The sequence below is a fragment of the Rana temporaria genome, chromosome 2, assembly GCF_905171775.1.
Source record: "Rana temporaria chromosome 2, aRanTem1.1, whole genome shotgun sequence".
Taxonomy (NCBI): domain Eukaryota; kingdom Metazoa; phylum Chordata; class Amphibia; order Anura; family Ranidae; genus Rana; species Rana temporaria.
The window spans coordinates 71,674,527-71,690,432 of record NC_053490.1 but is presented as its reverse complement, the minus strand read 5'-3'; the positions used below and the strand labels follow the sequence as shown (position 1 = coordinate 71,690,432).

Sequence of the window (15,906 nt, the reverse complement as noted above, 5' to 3'; positions counted from 1 at the left end):
GCGAAACACATTGTTTTGCTCGTCGAGTTCCTTGTGAACCCGTCGAGAAACTCGACAAGTCAATTTTCTCCATTCAAGTCAAGGAAATAGAGAACATGTTCTCTTTTTGGCTCGTCGAGTTTCTCGACAGTTTCCTCGATGAAAATGTACACACGACCAGTTTCCTCGACAAAAAAATATCTCCCAGCAAGTTTCTTGCTGGTTTTTGCAGAGAAACTCGGTCGTGTGTACGAAAGCCTTATATCAAGACATCGCTTGTATATCAAGGCAAAATTTATATAAACATTTTGCTTGTCTTGCAAAACGCTCTCAAACCAAGTTACTCTCAAACCAAGGTTTTAAGGTATAAACATCATGATTTAAGACATGTGATACAAGTATATATATATTCCCTAAACAGAAGTCTTTTACTTTGTGTACAGCACTATGTGTAGATGTATATCTCTCTAACACGGTCTTGAATATTTATATACAAGCGACAATTATTTAAATGAACCCCCAGAGTCTTCTTCTCCTAGATGAATTAATTAATGTTCATCACAGGCTCCAGGGAGATCATTCAAACGTAACACAAAAAAAAATCAAAGCAAAGTGATTAGCGAGTATGAAGTTCAGTCAAAATAAAGAAACAGGTATGTGAGACGGAATGAAATTCCTCCTGAGAAAAGATATTTATAGAAGGCTGGCGTTAAAAAAAAAAAAAAGTCAAAGCATTGCCTGAAGTCAAAATGTGTTGAAGAGACAATCATTAAATAATTATGAATTTGAAGAAATGTAGTTTAAAAATAAGGAGGAACCAAAACCACATTTAGTGGAATCAGATCTGAAAACATCTCTGACCACTTATGTTATTATTGAATAAAAGGTGCATATACTAAAGGCAAATGTCTTCAGAAACAGGTCATCATTGATGTTGTCCACTGATAATGAACTGATAGGTCTTTTATCTACAGGCCACCAGCAACCCTTCTAGTTGAGAGATGTCCAGCTGGACACTGGCTCAACTACCCCACTCTATTGAATATTTGAATGGATGTACCGGTAGTTGGACAGTTTCCAGAACATACACGGTACTCCAGTCCTTGAAGTATTAAAATGGAGAAAAGAAACAAACTGAGCAGGCGATTGCCTACTCAGAATAAATAGGACCTTTTGGAGATAGTGGGCCAGATTCACAAAGAGTTACGCCGGTGTATCAGTAGATACACCGACGTAACTCGGAATCTAAGCCCGTCGTATGTTTAAGTGTATGCTCAAACTGAGATACACTTAAACCTACCTAAGATACGACGGCCTGCGCCGTCGTATCTTAGGGTGCAATATTTCCGCTGGCCATTGAGTTTGGCGTAGAATATGCAAATGAGTAGATACGTCGATTCACGAACGTACGTTTGCCCGTCGCAGTAAAGATACGCCATTTCCGTAAGAGGTATGCCGGCGTAAAGATAAAGCTGCCCCCTAGGTGGCGTAGCTAATGTTATGTATGGCCGTCGTTCCTGCGTCAAAATTTTGAAATTTTACGTTGTTTGCGTAAGTCGTCCGTGAATGGGGCTGGACGTAATTTACGTTCACGTCGAAACCAATACGTCCTTGCGGCATACTTTGCCACAATGCACACTGGGATATGTACACGGACGGCGCATGCGCCGTTCGTAAAAAACGTCAAATAAGGTCGGGTCACCATTCATTTAAATAAAACACGCCCCCTCATCCTCATTTGAATTACGCGCGCTTACGCTGGCCCCATTTTCGCTACGCCGCAGTAACTTAGGAGGCAAGTGCTTTGAGAATACAGCACTTGCCTCTCTGACTTAAGGCGGCGTAGCGTAAATAGGATACGCTACTCCGCCTCAAAGATGCGGCGACCTACGTGAATCTGGCCCAGTGTGTCTATTAATAGGTGAGCATATACAACACAGAGGTTTTAGAAATTACAAAATGTATTAAATAAAAATAAAATTACATAGTCATAAAAACACTTCGACCATTGATGAATGCTCATTACAAAGTTACTAAACGATACTGATGCTGGACACCAACATGTTTCGCAATTAAGCGTCGTCAGGGCGCGGCATCCATCTATCCTTGTATCTGATCATACAAAACAAAATACATGTCATTAGTATAAATTAGGGTTGTCCCGATACCGATACTAGTATCGGTATCAGGACCGATACCGAGCATTTGCGCGAGTACTTGTACTCGCGCAAATGCTCCCGATGCCTGATCCGATACCTGGGAGAGAGAGATGCGTGGGGAAAGGGCCTGTGTCTCTGTATAATGCTCAGACGACAGCCATCCAGTGTATAAAAGCCGCGCCTCCTCCTCTGTGATAGGGGAACACTCCCAGCAAGTGAGTCAGTGTTCTGCCTATCACGGACACCCTCTCATCCTCATCCCATGGACGAGGATGAGAGGATGTCCGTGATAGGCGGAAACTAACTCATTGCTGGGAAACTGAGTTCCCCTATCATGGACGAGGACGAAGAGGAGGCACGGCTTTTGTACACTGGATAGCTGCCGTCTGAGCATTATACAGAGACACAGGCATTACACACTGCATCTCTCTCTCCCAGGTATCGGATCAGGCAATCGCCTTCTTCATGTAGTTTAGATTAACAATCTGTACTGTAACCACAAATGAATCAGTCCATGTTCTCTCACACAAGTTTTTTTGATTATTATATCACAGTAGAGCATAACTGCTTGTATGAAGTATGCCAACAAGTGCCCACAATATTACTTCCTTTTTCTCTGTCCTGCTACTAGGGCTGCAGACTGGCTGGTATCTTTTATCAAAGGACTTCTGAATTGAGACAACAGGTTTAAGGGCTTAATTGATCAACCAGCAATCCACCTAATCCTTTAACCTTTAGTGCCGTTTGTCAGTGCCAGCCATCAATGCGTCACTGTCACATGACATTAAAAAAAGTATCGGTATTCGGTATCAGCGAGTACTTAAAAAAAAGTATCGGTACTTGTACTCAGTCTCAAAAAAGTGGTATCGGGACAACCCTAGTATAAATCTACATTCAAGAATTTTATAACATCGTTTCTCAGGTCATTGAATTATTGACAATCAATTTCATATATTCATGCTCACCTAGGTGAGCATGAATATATAATATATGAAATTGATTGTATAAAATTCTTGAATGTAGACTTATACTAATGACATGTATTTTGTTTTGTATGATCAGATACAAAGATAGATGGATGCGGCGCCCTGACGACGCTTAATTGCGAAACATGTTGGTGTCCAGCATCAGTATAGTTTATTAACTTTGTAATCAGCATTCATCAATGGTCTAAGTGGTTTTATGACAATGTCATTTTATTTTTATGTAATACATTTTGTAATTTCTTAAACCTCTGTGTTGTATATGCTCACCTATTAATAGACACACTGGGCCAGATTCACAGCGGAGATACGACGGAGTATCTCAGATACTCCGTCGTATCTCTCAGAGCATCTATGCGACTGATTCATAGAATCAGTTACGCATAGATATCCATAAGATCCGACAGGTATAATTGTTTTACACTGTCGGATCTTAGGATGCAATACCGCCGCCGCCGCCGGGGGGAGTTTGCGTCGTATTCCAGCGTCGGGTATGCAAATTAGCAGTTACGGCGATCCACAACAGTTTTTCGCGTTCGGTACGTCGTCGCTAGTCTAGTTTCCCGTCGCAATTTTAGTCGTCGTTTTATCTGCCCTAACTTTACACAGCACACGTATGTGCTGTATAAAGTATGGCTGTCGTTCCCGCGTCGAAATTTAAAAAAATGTTCTTCTTGCGTAAGACGTCCGGGAATACGAAAGTACGATACGCACGTCGCCGTTCGAAAAAATGACGTCACTTCGCGCAAAGCACGGTGGGAATTTCAAAACAGAGCATGCGCAGTAGGTCCGGCGCGGGAGCGCGCCTAATTTAAATGGCACACGCCCCTGTGAATTACGTGGTGCTAACGCCGGAGGCCGCCGGCGTAAGTTTTCACGCAAGTGCTTGGTGAATCAGGCACTTGCGATGAAAACTTGCGGCGGTGTAATGTATCTACGAAACGTACGTCGGTCGGATGAAGCCTAATTTCAGGCGTATCTAGTTCTTTGGGTAGGGCGCAGAGATACGACGGCGCACATTTACACTTACGCGGCGTAAGTGTTTCAAGAATCCGGGCCAATATTTTTTACTTTTTGCTATAGTAAATATCCCAATTAAAAAAATAAAATAAAAATCCTCAGTTTAGGCCGATATCCAATTTACATAATGGGGACATTTTAGTGGAAGAAAGTCTTGTGTAGGCCGGTGGATTTTTACCCATCAAATTTAGTCCAGATCGAGTTAAGACATTGGCAATATTTTAACAAACATCAACTTGAGAAATCAGTACCTACCCAATTCAAACTGTGCTGAGAGGTTTCCACACGTTTGCCGAATTTCCTCACTGCTCCAGCCCAGAGGATAGAGAGCACAACCAGATCCAATCAGCAGCCCTATGTGAAAAAATAAACAACTTAATAAGTGTGTTTCTTATAGTAATTTTTAATTAAAAAAAAAAATTCTGAATAAATTACAGAAAATCCATAGTTGCAGTTGCTTTTGATCTCTAGGTATAAACCACCTAGTCACACACATTACAATTAGATTGTACACAATAAATTATCTACTGACAAATATAAAAGTGAATATACCTTACAATTAAAATTTAAGATAAAAAGTTCACTTTAGAACGCGGTACGGGAAAGGCGGCATTCAAATGAATAGCACTGCAGGGGAACACACAGAAATCACACGTGCGATTCTGGTGTGAACTGCCCCTGAAAGACATCACTGCAAGGTGAATGGACACAATTTGCCTAAAGCTAACCCCCAGAAAATATCTATGTTTTGGCTCCATCTATTTCTCCTTATCTCACATCCAGAGGGCTGAAATTCACTGTGGTAGCCCGTGCTACATTCAGTCAGCGCTGGTCTCATTCAGAGAATATTTTTTGTTCAATAAAAATAAAGCACATTCTCTCACTGGACAAGGGAGAAGGGGGTGAATGACGTCACAATTGCTGCCTCGTCCAATCAGAGAACTTCTTGTAGCCATTAAAAAAATGTCAAGACGTTTCCTGAATGGTGGAGGTGCTCAGTGAGCGATCCCCTGTTTTCAGTATATAGATAACAAGTTGCTCAAACAGCAATGGGAAGAGACCAGCGCTGACTGAATGTACTACAGGCTACCACAGTGAATTTCTGCATCCTCAGATCCCCCTCCGGATGTGAGATATGAAGAATTAGATGTACCCAAACTGGACCAATGTAACATTTAACAAAATATATATTTTCTGAAGTTCATCTTTAACCACTTAAGACCCGGACCTTTAGGCAGCTAAAGGACCTGGCCAGTTTTTGCGATTCGGCACTGCGTCGCTTTAACTGACAATTGCGCGGTCGTGCGACGTGGCTGACAAACAAAATTGGCGTCCTTTTCTTTCCCACAAATAGAGCTTTCTTTTGGTGGCATTTGATCACCTCTGCGGTTTTTATTTTGTGCGCTATAAACAAAAATAGAGCGACAATTTTGAAAAAAAATGCAATATTTTTTACTTTTTGCTATAATAAATATCCCCCAAAAATATTTATATATATTAAAAAAAAATGTCCTCAGTTTAGGCCGATACATATTCTTCTACCTGTTTCTGGTAAAAAAAAAATCGCAATAAGCGTTTATCGATTGGTTTGCGCAAAATTTTGAGCGTTTACAAAATAGGGGATAGTTTTATTGCATTTTTATCAAAACATTTTTTTTACTGCTAATGGCGGCGATCAGCGATTTTTTTCGTGACTGCGACATTATGGCGGACACTTTGGACAATTTTGACACATTTTTGGGACCATTGTCATTATCACAGCAAAAAATGCATTAAAAATGCATTGTTTACTGTGAAAATGACAATTGCAGATTGGGAGTTAACCACAAGGGGGCGCTGAAGGGGTTAAGTGTGACCTCATTTGTGTTTCTAACTGTAGGGGGGTGTGGCTGTAGGTGTGACGTCATTGATTGTGTTTCCCTATAAAAGGGAACACATGACCAATGACGGCGCCAAAGTGAAGAACGGGGAAGCTGTGTTTACACACAGCTCTCCCCGTTCTTCAGCTCCGGGGACCAATCGCGGGACTCCAGCGGCGATCGGGTCAGCGGGTCCCGCGTCACGGAGCTTCGAACCGGGTCGCAGGCGCACGCCTGCGACCCATGGCTGGGCACTTAAAGAGGACGTACCTGTACGTGCTTGTGCCCAGCCGTGCCATTCTGCCGACGTATATGTGCAGGAGGCGGTCCTTAAGTGGTTAAATTGAATGAATTGAACCATAACCGTATCCTACAACCACATCTAGGTAAGGTCTAACATGACCCCACAAACACTTAGGCCTCGTACACACGACCGGCTTTCTCGGTAAAAAACAGCAAGAAAACTGCTTCTTGCCGATATTCCCGTTCGTGTGTACGAGGCTTTCAGGTTTCTTTTCAGGAAATCTGTCCAGAATCTCGACGACAAAAAAAGAGAACCTGCGCTCTTTTTTCTCGTCGAGATTCTTGTCGGCCTGTTTCCCGACGAGAAACCCGAGAGTGTGTATACTTGCCTGTCGCCGTGGAAACCCGCGAAAGCTCGAAATGACTTTGACGCATGCGCGGTAGATTCCACGGCATAGGTAGGGTGAAGCAAGATGGCGGCGACACCATCAAATGTGACGAGCGCATGCTCGTCGTACGCGATGACGTCACCATGTTATTTCCTTTCAACAGAAAGGAAAAATGTAATAAAATAAAGAATAAAATAAAAAATCGTGAGACATAAAAAGTTGCAATGACCGCCATTTTATTCCCAAGGGTCTCTGGTAAAAAAATATATAATGTTTGGGAGTAATTTTCTAGAAGAAAATTACGATTTTTACATGTAGGTGCGAAGCGCCGGAATTGGACCAGATGGGATGTGGTTAAAATGTTGTCAATTCTATTGTACACATGCCCCAGTTCATCATATCCACCCTTATGTATTATGTAGTATTTGGTGTACAGTGACTTGCAGATGAATTTGCGCTTTGACAGTTACACAAAGACAAAATACACAGAACATTGACCTGTTTTCCGAATACATGGAAGAAGCAATAAGACAGAGTCACCCAACAGACACAGATGGCAGTAATTACTCTTACATGAGTTTCTGCATGATGGATGAAGCCAGAAACTTGGGCCAAGAGACAAGCAGAAGCCCACAATCACTAATTTGCCAGAGCCAAGATGGAATACTTAAGATGCCCCGTACAACAAAGAGAAATGTGCCATCCAAACAGCAGCATCTGTTGTGTGCCATCACCAGCACAATACAACTTGTGCACCCCACACGTAGAACACGCTGGATCATGAGACACCCAGATCACAGCTTCAACGCCAGTCAAGTGAGACCGCCATCACCTAATGAACTGTTCAAGGTTCTGCTTCACCAAACATCAAAGATAATTAAAAATAATTATGTCAGTAAGTGTGAGGCGCAGCAGAGGGTTGTGTACACAGAAAATAATTGCACCATGAGATAAGAAGTGAATTAAAGTAATCTCTCAATCTTTTCCAAGATCACGGGAGGGAGTCAGCTTTTTAGACTTTGTTTCTTTTTGCTGGATATAGAAGTGTGGCAACTGTTTCCATCCTGTTCACATTTCAGTTGTGAACTTTAAGGCCTCGTTCACACAATAAGGATGCGTCGGAGCGCACACATTTGCTTGCCTGCACGCCGTGTTTTCTGCAGCCTAGTCATTTCAATGGGTTGCCCAACGTGTTGGAATGCGCAAAAGTACTGCAGACACCATTTTTCTAAATTCACGCTGCACAAAGCCATATGGTACTGTGTGCATTTTGCTGGCCAGGAATGCACCTGTGTTTGGTAGATGTGTTGGGGTGCCATTAGGAATTAACGGCAACCATGTGCGCCTGCAAAAGGCAGGACATTTCCATGCAGTGCAGAAAAACAAGTGCGTAAGTGCGTAAAGCAGTAGTAAACACTGCTTGGTCATTTGTACCTAGAGGTAAGCTTATACTACAGTATTTAGGAGATATTCACAATTTCTTCAGCTGGTGACATCACCACCACATATACACTGCGTTCTGAAGTGAGGGCACACTGAATGTGCAATCAATCCGGGGTGCTGTAACGCAATCATGTCTCCCATGCGCGGGAGTGAAGTCATTGGGGTTTGGCTGGCATCTGCAAACATGCAAGGAGGTTCGGGTGAAGATGGAAGCCCTGATAGAAAAAAAAAAATTGCTATACTTACTGTAACTATTCTGAAGCCATCCAGGTCCAGTCTCCAGTAGTGCCCTCTGTGTTCAGGAGAAAGCCGACAACGGCTGGAAAATGCCTGGGACGTGATGTCACCCATCGACTTACTATGGGGCTTCCGTTGTCCGCTGCCTCTCCTGCACACTGAAGCCGCTGCTAACAGCTCAGCCTGGGACCGGACCAGAGAAGAACTGTAAAGTGATTTTTTTTCTCTACAGGGCTAGATAGACCACCCGCACAGAAAAATGTGCTGGATGTCTTTGGGTGCCATTACTCTTACTGGCATGCTGCACGCACAGGCAATTGCACCACACTGGGCACCGCAGTGAGTGACGCAAGTGACCCCACCCTTGGTTCCCCTGTCCGCTCAGCTCAGCTGCATGATGTGAAGGAGCGAGGGCTGCAGGAGGCGGAGCAACGGACGGACCGGATCCGCACCAGCAGGCAGTGCAGCCTGCGGCGTCATCCTACAGGCGACGGCAACCTGTTCAGGGATTCGGGACGGGAGCCGGCCGGTGCACAGATTGGTCAGAAACAGGTAAGGGGGACCGACCTGTTTTAAAGTTTCCTGTAAAAAAATAAAATGGCACACTGCACTGCTGGGATTTGTAGTCCTCTGTAACTGCTGGAATTCTGCATTGCGTTTTATATAATGTATTGCTGGGATTTGTTGTTCCTCTATAGCTGCTGGTATTCTCCATTGCGCTGTATAATGTATTATTGCTGGGATTTGTTGTTTCTCTATAACTGGTGTGCGCGTGCCGGGTGGGGGGGGGGCGGCACAAAATGCTCCTTCGCCTGAGTTACCAAAAATCCTTGCACCGACCCTGTGTGCGGGCTGTTGTGTTTGTGCAAAACGCGGGTCGCAGTGTGAACCTAGCCTTAGATAAACTTTAGGGCTGATGGATACCTGGATACCATATAGTCAGAACACTTAAGCTTCGTACACACGGTTCGATTTTTCGGGAAGGGGATTATCTGTTGACAGACTGTTGTCCGAAATTCTTACTATTAGTACGCTCCTTTTTGACAATTGTTGTCCAATTTTCTGACAACAAATGTTGGATGACAGGCGAGTAAATTTTTGTCAAACGACAGCTCCACGTCAGATTTTCGGATGGTCAAAAGTCGAAAGTACAAAGAGGCATGCTCGGAATCAATGCTCGCCAAACACGAAATTAGCAGAAGGGCCCAAAGGGTGGCGCTCGAGAGCTAAAATTCCTCGTAGTACGTCACTACGTTTGTGTTTGTGGCACAACAATTTGTGTAACGTTAGTATGCAAGACACAATCCTGGCACAACCTTTTGACAAAAATCAGACGCTCGGTCGTCTGTATGCAATTCCAACGTGCAAGAAAACATGCATGCTCAGAATCAAGCAGAAGAGTCAAAACTGCCTATTGAACTTCATTGATCTCTGCTCGTCGTACGTCTTGTGCGTCACTGCGTTCTTGACGGTCGGAATATCCGACAAGGTTTGTGTGACCGTGTGTATGCAACACAAGTTTGAGCCAACATTCCTTCAGAAAAAATCCACGGTTTTCTTGTCGGAATTTCCGATCGTGTGTACGCGGCATAAGAACTACCATATACAGATCATTATACCCCAATTTATCTATATTGTCTGGAAGTCTGGTTCAGAAGCAGAATATCTAAAACAGACTATCACATTAGTGTTTTGGCGCCTTGTTTTGAGAGGCGACTTACCCAAATAAACCATAGTGTTGATGAGTGTGTTTTTCTTTTCTTTTTTGGTACAACACAGCTCTGGTTTTACATGTATAATGTCGTATCAAGGTTGCACTAAAAGCGCCGAAAATAGCAGCTGTGGAGGCCCGAGCATTTATAGAACAGGTGTCCAAACAGCTAGTCAGCGGGGATCCTTAGGGAATGGAGACTCAATGCAGAAATTTTTGCCACGTAAAGGAATTTCGCAAATACTTGCTGAAAACCCTTGCAGACAATTTATGGTTCTCTTCAATGATTTAAGAACATCATATTAAGCCTCGTACACACGACCGAGGAACTCGACGGGCAAAACACATAAATTTCCTCGTCGAGTTCCTTGTTAGGCTGTCGAGGAACTCGACAAGGCAAGTTTCTCCATTCCCGTCGAGGAAGTAGAGAACTTGCTCTCTTTTTGGCTCGTCGAGTTTCTCGACAGTTTCCTCGACGAAAAAGTACACACGACCGGTTTCCTCGGCAAAAAAATATCTCCCAGCAAGTTTCTTACTGGTTTTTGCCGAGAAACTCGGTCGTGTGTACAAGGCCTAAGCCTAACCTTCAAACTGGAACATTTTGTGGAAACTTTCCCATTCCTGGACCTACAAAGTGTTGACTTTCAGGTGAGCGAGCTCAAGGCATTAATGCCGCAGACTAACCAAACGTCTTCTATTTTCTGCTGTAGTGCAGGTTTAGTTTGATCGTGTAAAAAAGATAATAGCTCCACATCAATAGATCAGAGACATTGCTGCAGTGTTACAGGTGGTTCATAAAGGAAGGGAACTACAGAGAAAATATGTCATAAGTTAAATATAGAAACGGATATTATTTGTTGTCAAGCCTGTTACTGTGAGATTAAAAACATCTTTCTATAACTAGGTCTCCAGGAAAATGTATACGCAGTGCTACTATATATTGCTGTTCAAATATATCTCAGACAAGGCTGAATTATGTTTGTGGCTGATGGCACAGGAAAAAGTCTTCTGCTGTTATTACCATTTATTGGAACCCAAAGGTATGACCCTGGCATACTGGCATAGCTGCTTGCCACAACACCATAGATCAGGGGTCTCCAGACTTTCTAAACAAATGGGCAGTTTAATGTTCTTCAGACTTCAGGGCGTCCGGACTGTGGCTATTGGGAGTAGAAAAGGTCCCAACGTCAGTGGGAAAAATAATGCCACCATTGCTTCATTGGAAGGTGAAGGAAGAAACTGTGCCCCATCATTGGTGTCACTGAGTGTCCGTTTTTTTTCCGACTGAATTTTGGCTCAAATTTGTATTGCATACACACGGTCACACAAATGTTGTCTGAAATTCCGACCGTCAAGAACGCGGTGAGGTACAACACTACAACGAGCCGAGAAAAATGAAGATCAATGATTCCGAGCATGCGTCAAATTGATTCAGAGCATACGCGTCGGAATTTCATACAGACGATTGGAATTTCCGACAAGAACTTTTCCCGTCGGAAAAATTGAGAACCAGCTCTCAAATTTTTCTTAGCGGAAATTCCGACAGAAAAAGTTTGATGGGGCCTACACACGGTCGGAATTTCCAACCGAAAGCTCACATCAATTTTTTGATCGTGTGTACGCGGCATTAGACTTTGGCCTCGGGTGAGCCCTTGTCATGATCAGTAACTCATTCCTAAGACCCCATACATACTATTCGATTTTCTGCAGATTTTTGTCTTTAGATTAACCAAAACCATGTAGTGCAAAGCCATCCTGATTGCATACAAATTGAAACACTTAGGCCCCTTTCACATGGAGGAGTTTTTCAGGCGGTAAAGCGCTAAAAATAGCGCTGCTATCCCGCCTGAAAAACTCCTGCACTGCAGACTCAATGTGAAAGCCCGAGGGCTTTCACACTGAGGCGATGCGCTGGCGGGAGACAAAAAAATCTCCTGTCAGCAGCATCTTTGGAGCGGTGAGAGGAGCGGCATGTATACCGCTCCTTCACCGCTCCTTCCCATTGAAAACAATGGGAACCGCGGCAATACCGCCCGCAATGCGCCTCTATAGAGGCGCATTGCGGGCGGTATTAACTCTTTATTGGCCGCTAGCGGGGGTTAATACCGCACCGCTAGCGGCTGATACCCGCGGCAATTCCGGCGGTATAGCGCCGCTATTTTTAGCGGCGTTATACCGCCACCGCAGCTCCCGCCCCAGTCTGAAAGGGGCCTTAAGGTTTGACCTCATATTATATGGTTTTGGTAAAACTGAAGACAAAAATCTGCAGAAAATCTAATAGTGGGTATGGGGTCTTATTCAATGGCTTTTTCAATCATGGAAGGAGTCATCTGCTAAGCTGTCACTTTAGCTAGCCTCTAGTGCTCTGGCAATCCTTTGTCATTAATTAAATGTTAAATTGTTATACAAAGAATGTATATGTATAGCAAACAAATATAAAATATCCTATATACCAAAAATAAAATAAAAAAATGATCATGTTATAATCTCTCTGTAAATGTAGTGTTTTTTTTCTATAAACTGAATGTGCCTTTATCTGAGTAATAGCATAGCATAGCTAGCCTTTTGTCGATAACTATTTTCCCTTTGTTTTAAGATTGCAGCAGCAAACGATCTCTTTATTCACAGATACTTTTATATCTGCTTATTAAGTGTAAAATTCTGCTTGGGTATAATAATGTATAATCTGCTCTGTATGAAGATATGATGATAAGTATTCAAAGGAATAGATCTTCATTGAAATCATTATTACCATAATTTGTCTTTTTACTTTCCATGTGCTATTACACGGGACGCACAAACCAATATTTTTCTGTGCAGAAGAAAGAAGAAGAAGCAGAGCTCCCAGGAATAATTATTTTGACATTGTGGACAGAAATGTGTTACTCTGCTGACAAAAATAAAATCTTATCTTCTTCCATGAACTAAAAAGAGTTTTCTTACAAGCAGACAATACAATTCTAGACAATCTCAGGTCTCCAAAGGATTTAAATCACGTGATCCTCAGACACATTCTTCAGAGGTTTAATACAAGGACTAGGCAACTCTGTCGGTGCTAGAGGCAGTTTTACTCCTGTCCCTCCCATCCGCCTGACTGTTAAGTAGGATTTTGATGTGAACAGCCAAAAAGTCAGAAAAAAGTGAATGTATTGAGAAATAATTATCATTTTTTCCCCATAAGGTGCTTTGAATGAATACAGTAGCAATACTACCTGAAGTGCAGAAAACAGAATTTGTGATACAGTATACTACAAGGCCTTGTTTACACTTGTGGTTGGGGGGGGTGATACAAAAACAAGGTTGAGCTGTTTTTGAATTGCCCCCAATTACTCCCCCTAACTACTTAAGGACTGGAAAGATTTGCCGCCCTAATGACCAGGCCATTTTTTGCGATACAGTGTCGCTTTAAGCGACAATTGCGCCGTCATGCAACACTGTACCCAAACAAAAGTTATATCCTTTCTTTTCCCCACAAATAGAGCTTTCTTTTGGTGGTATTTGATCACCTCTGTGGTTTTTATTTTTTGTAATTTTAAACAAAAAAAGAGCGACAATTTAAAAATATATATATATATATATATATATATTTTAATTCTTGCTATAATAAATATCCAAAAAGAATGTAAAAAAAAAATCTTCATCAGTTAAGGCTAATCTGTATGCTTCTACATATTTTTGGTAAAAAAAAAAAATCACAATAAGCGTATATTGATTGATTTGTGCACAAGTTATAGCGTCTACAAAATAGGAGATAGATTTATGGCATTTTTGTTATTTACCGTATTTATCGGCATATAACACGCACAGGCATATAACACGCACCCTAACTATACGAGAGGAGTTTCAGAAAAAAACTTTTCACAGCCCCTGCGTATAACACGCAGGCACAGTTTGCCCTCTATTTTCAGGGTAAAAAAGTGAGTGTTATACGCCAATAAATACAGTATTTATTTCAGGTACTTATATAGATCCAGGTCATTTCTCTATTGTTTCTATGGAGGGAACCATGGTGTTTACACTCCTTTTTCCATGGGAGCCATGATGTTTACACTCATTTAAACTCATTTCTCTATTGTTTCTATGGAGGGAGCCATGGTGTTTACACACATTTCTCTATTGTATCCATGGAGGGAGCCATGGTGTTTACACTAATTTCTTCATTGTATCTATGGAGGGAGCCATGGTGTTTACACTCATTTCTTCATTGTATCTATGGAGGGAGTCATGGTGTTTACACTCATTTCTCCATTGTATCTATGGAGGGAGCCATGGTGTTTACACTAATTTCTTTATTGTATCTGTGGAGGGAGCCACGGTGTTTACACTCATTTCTTTATTGTATCTGTGGAGGGAGCCATGGTGTTTGCACTCATTTCTTCATTGTATCTGTGGAGGGAGCCATGGTGTTTACACTATTTTCTCCATTGTATCTATGGAGGGAACCACAGTGTTTACACTCATTTCTTCATTGTATCTTTTGAAGCGAGCTATGGTGTTTACACTATTTTTCATTGTTTTTATGAAGGGAGCCATGCTGTTTACAATAATTTCTCCATTGTATCTATGGATTGAGCCATGGTGTTTACACTAATTTCTTTATTGTATCTATGAAGCGAGCTATAGTGTTTACACTATTTTCCATTGTTTCTTTGAAGGGAGCCATGGTGTTTACAATAATTTCTCCATTGTAGTCACACAGGCTGTACTTCAAACACGTGTACCGTTGTTCATATCTCCATTACATCATGGATTGATGGGATTTGTAGTTTAAAAAAAAATCTAAGGACTGGAAAGCTACAATGTGATCCAGGTACTTATATAGCACTGTCAATTTACGCAGCGCTTTACATATATTATTACATATTCACCTCAGTCCTTATACGTTATTCATGTCATGGAAAAAAACGAAGTTTTTCTCAATGTGGTTCCTCTCACGATCGTGATAAAAAATGCTCGAGCAAAGCGCGGTGACGTACAACACGTAAGACGGCACTATAAAGGGGAAGTTCCATTCGAATGGCGCCACCTTTGGGCTGATTATGCAAATTTTCCTTCTCATAACTTGCATGCGCTTGTTTCCCGTCGTTAAAGCCTACACACGACTGTTTTTCACGATGAGAAAAATGACGACGTGAAAAACAACAAAAAAAAATAGAGCAGGTTCTAAAGTTTTAATGGCCATTTTTTGCGAAAAATGCTCTGGAGCTTACACACGACCAATTAAACAATGTGCATTTTTCTCGTCGTGAAAAACGGTCGTGTGTACGCGGCATTACACTCTAAGTTATTTTAATTTTAGATTTGCTTTAAATTAGTTCAATTGTTTATATGATGTGAAAACTGATAGTAAACATATTTAAAGGCCAGACCTTATTGTACATTGCCTCATTTTACAAAAGAAATTATTATGTTTCATAGCTCTCAGAAATTATTTTTTTTTAATAAAAATATCTAGGCGAATAATGAATTTTTCTTCAGATATAGGGAGAAATTGAACTGAAATTAAGTACATGAGATCAGATAGATGGTCAGCATTAAAAGAACATTTATACAGCACATCCTCATAAACCTGTCCTATTACAAGGCAGAAAATCACACTAATTAGAAATGATGGGTTCGATTTCACTCTGACTCCTTCACTTTTCACAGTCAATCATAGGCAGGTCATTCTTTACAGACAATCCATTGGGGAAAGTTCAGAAAGATTATCACACTAGTTATCACTGCTTAAAATAGGACTAGATTCTGACCAGAGATAATTGTGAGGTTCTAGATGGCTCTTGAGAAAAGGAAAAAAGAGCCATTTGGAATGCAAATTAAATAGCGATTATAAAGATGGAATACCAAAATTGAGAATTTCATCAATTGAAGATAATTTGTAAT

The 15,906-nt window shown here is 41.7% G+C and overlaps 1 protein-coding gene across 2 annotated transcripts in view; it reads right to left on the bottom strand.

Moving 5' to 3' along the window:
• Positions 1–15,906, bottom strand: part of LHFPL6 (LHFPL tetraspan subfamily member 6) — a 217,508-nt gene that overhangs the window by 12,879 nt on the left and 188,723 nt on the right. For both annotated transcript variants that reach the window (XM_040340360.1, XM_040340361.1), the window contains exon 3: positions 4,397–4,495. In XM_040340360.1, coding sequence (XP_040196294.1) covers positions 4,397–4,495 — 99 coding nt within the window. The remainder of the gene's footprint in view (positions 1–4,396; positions 4,496–15,906) is intronic.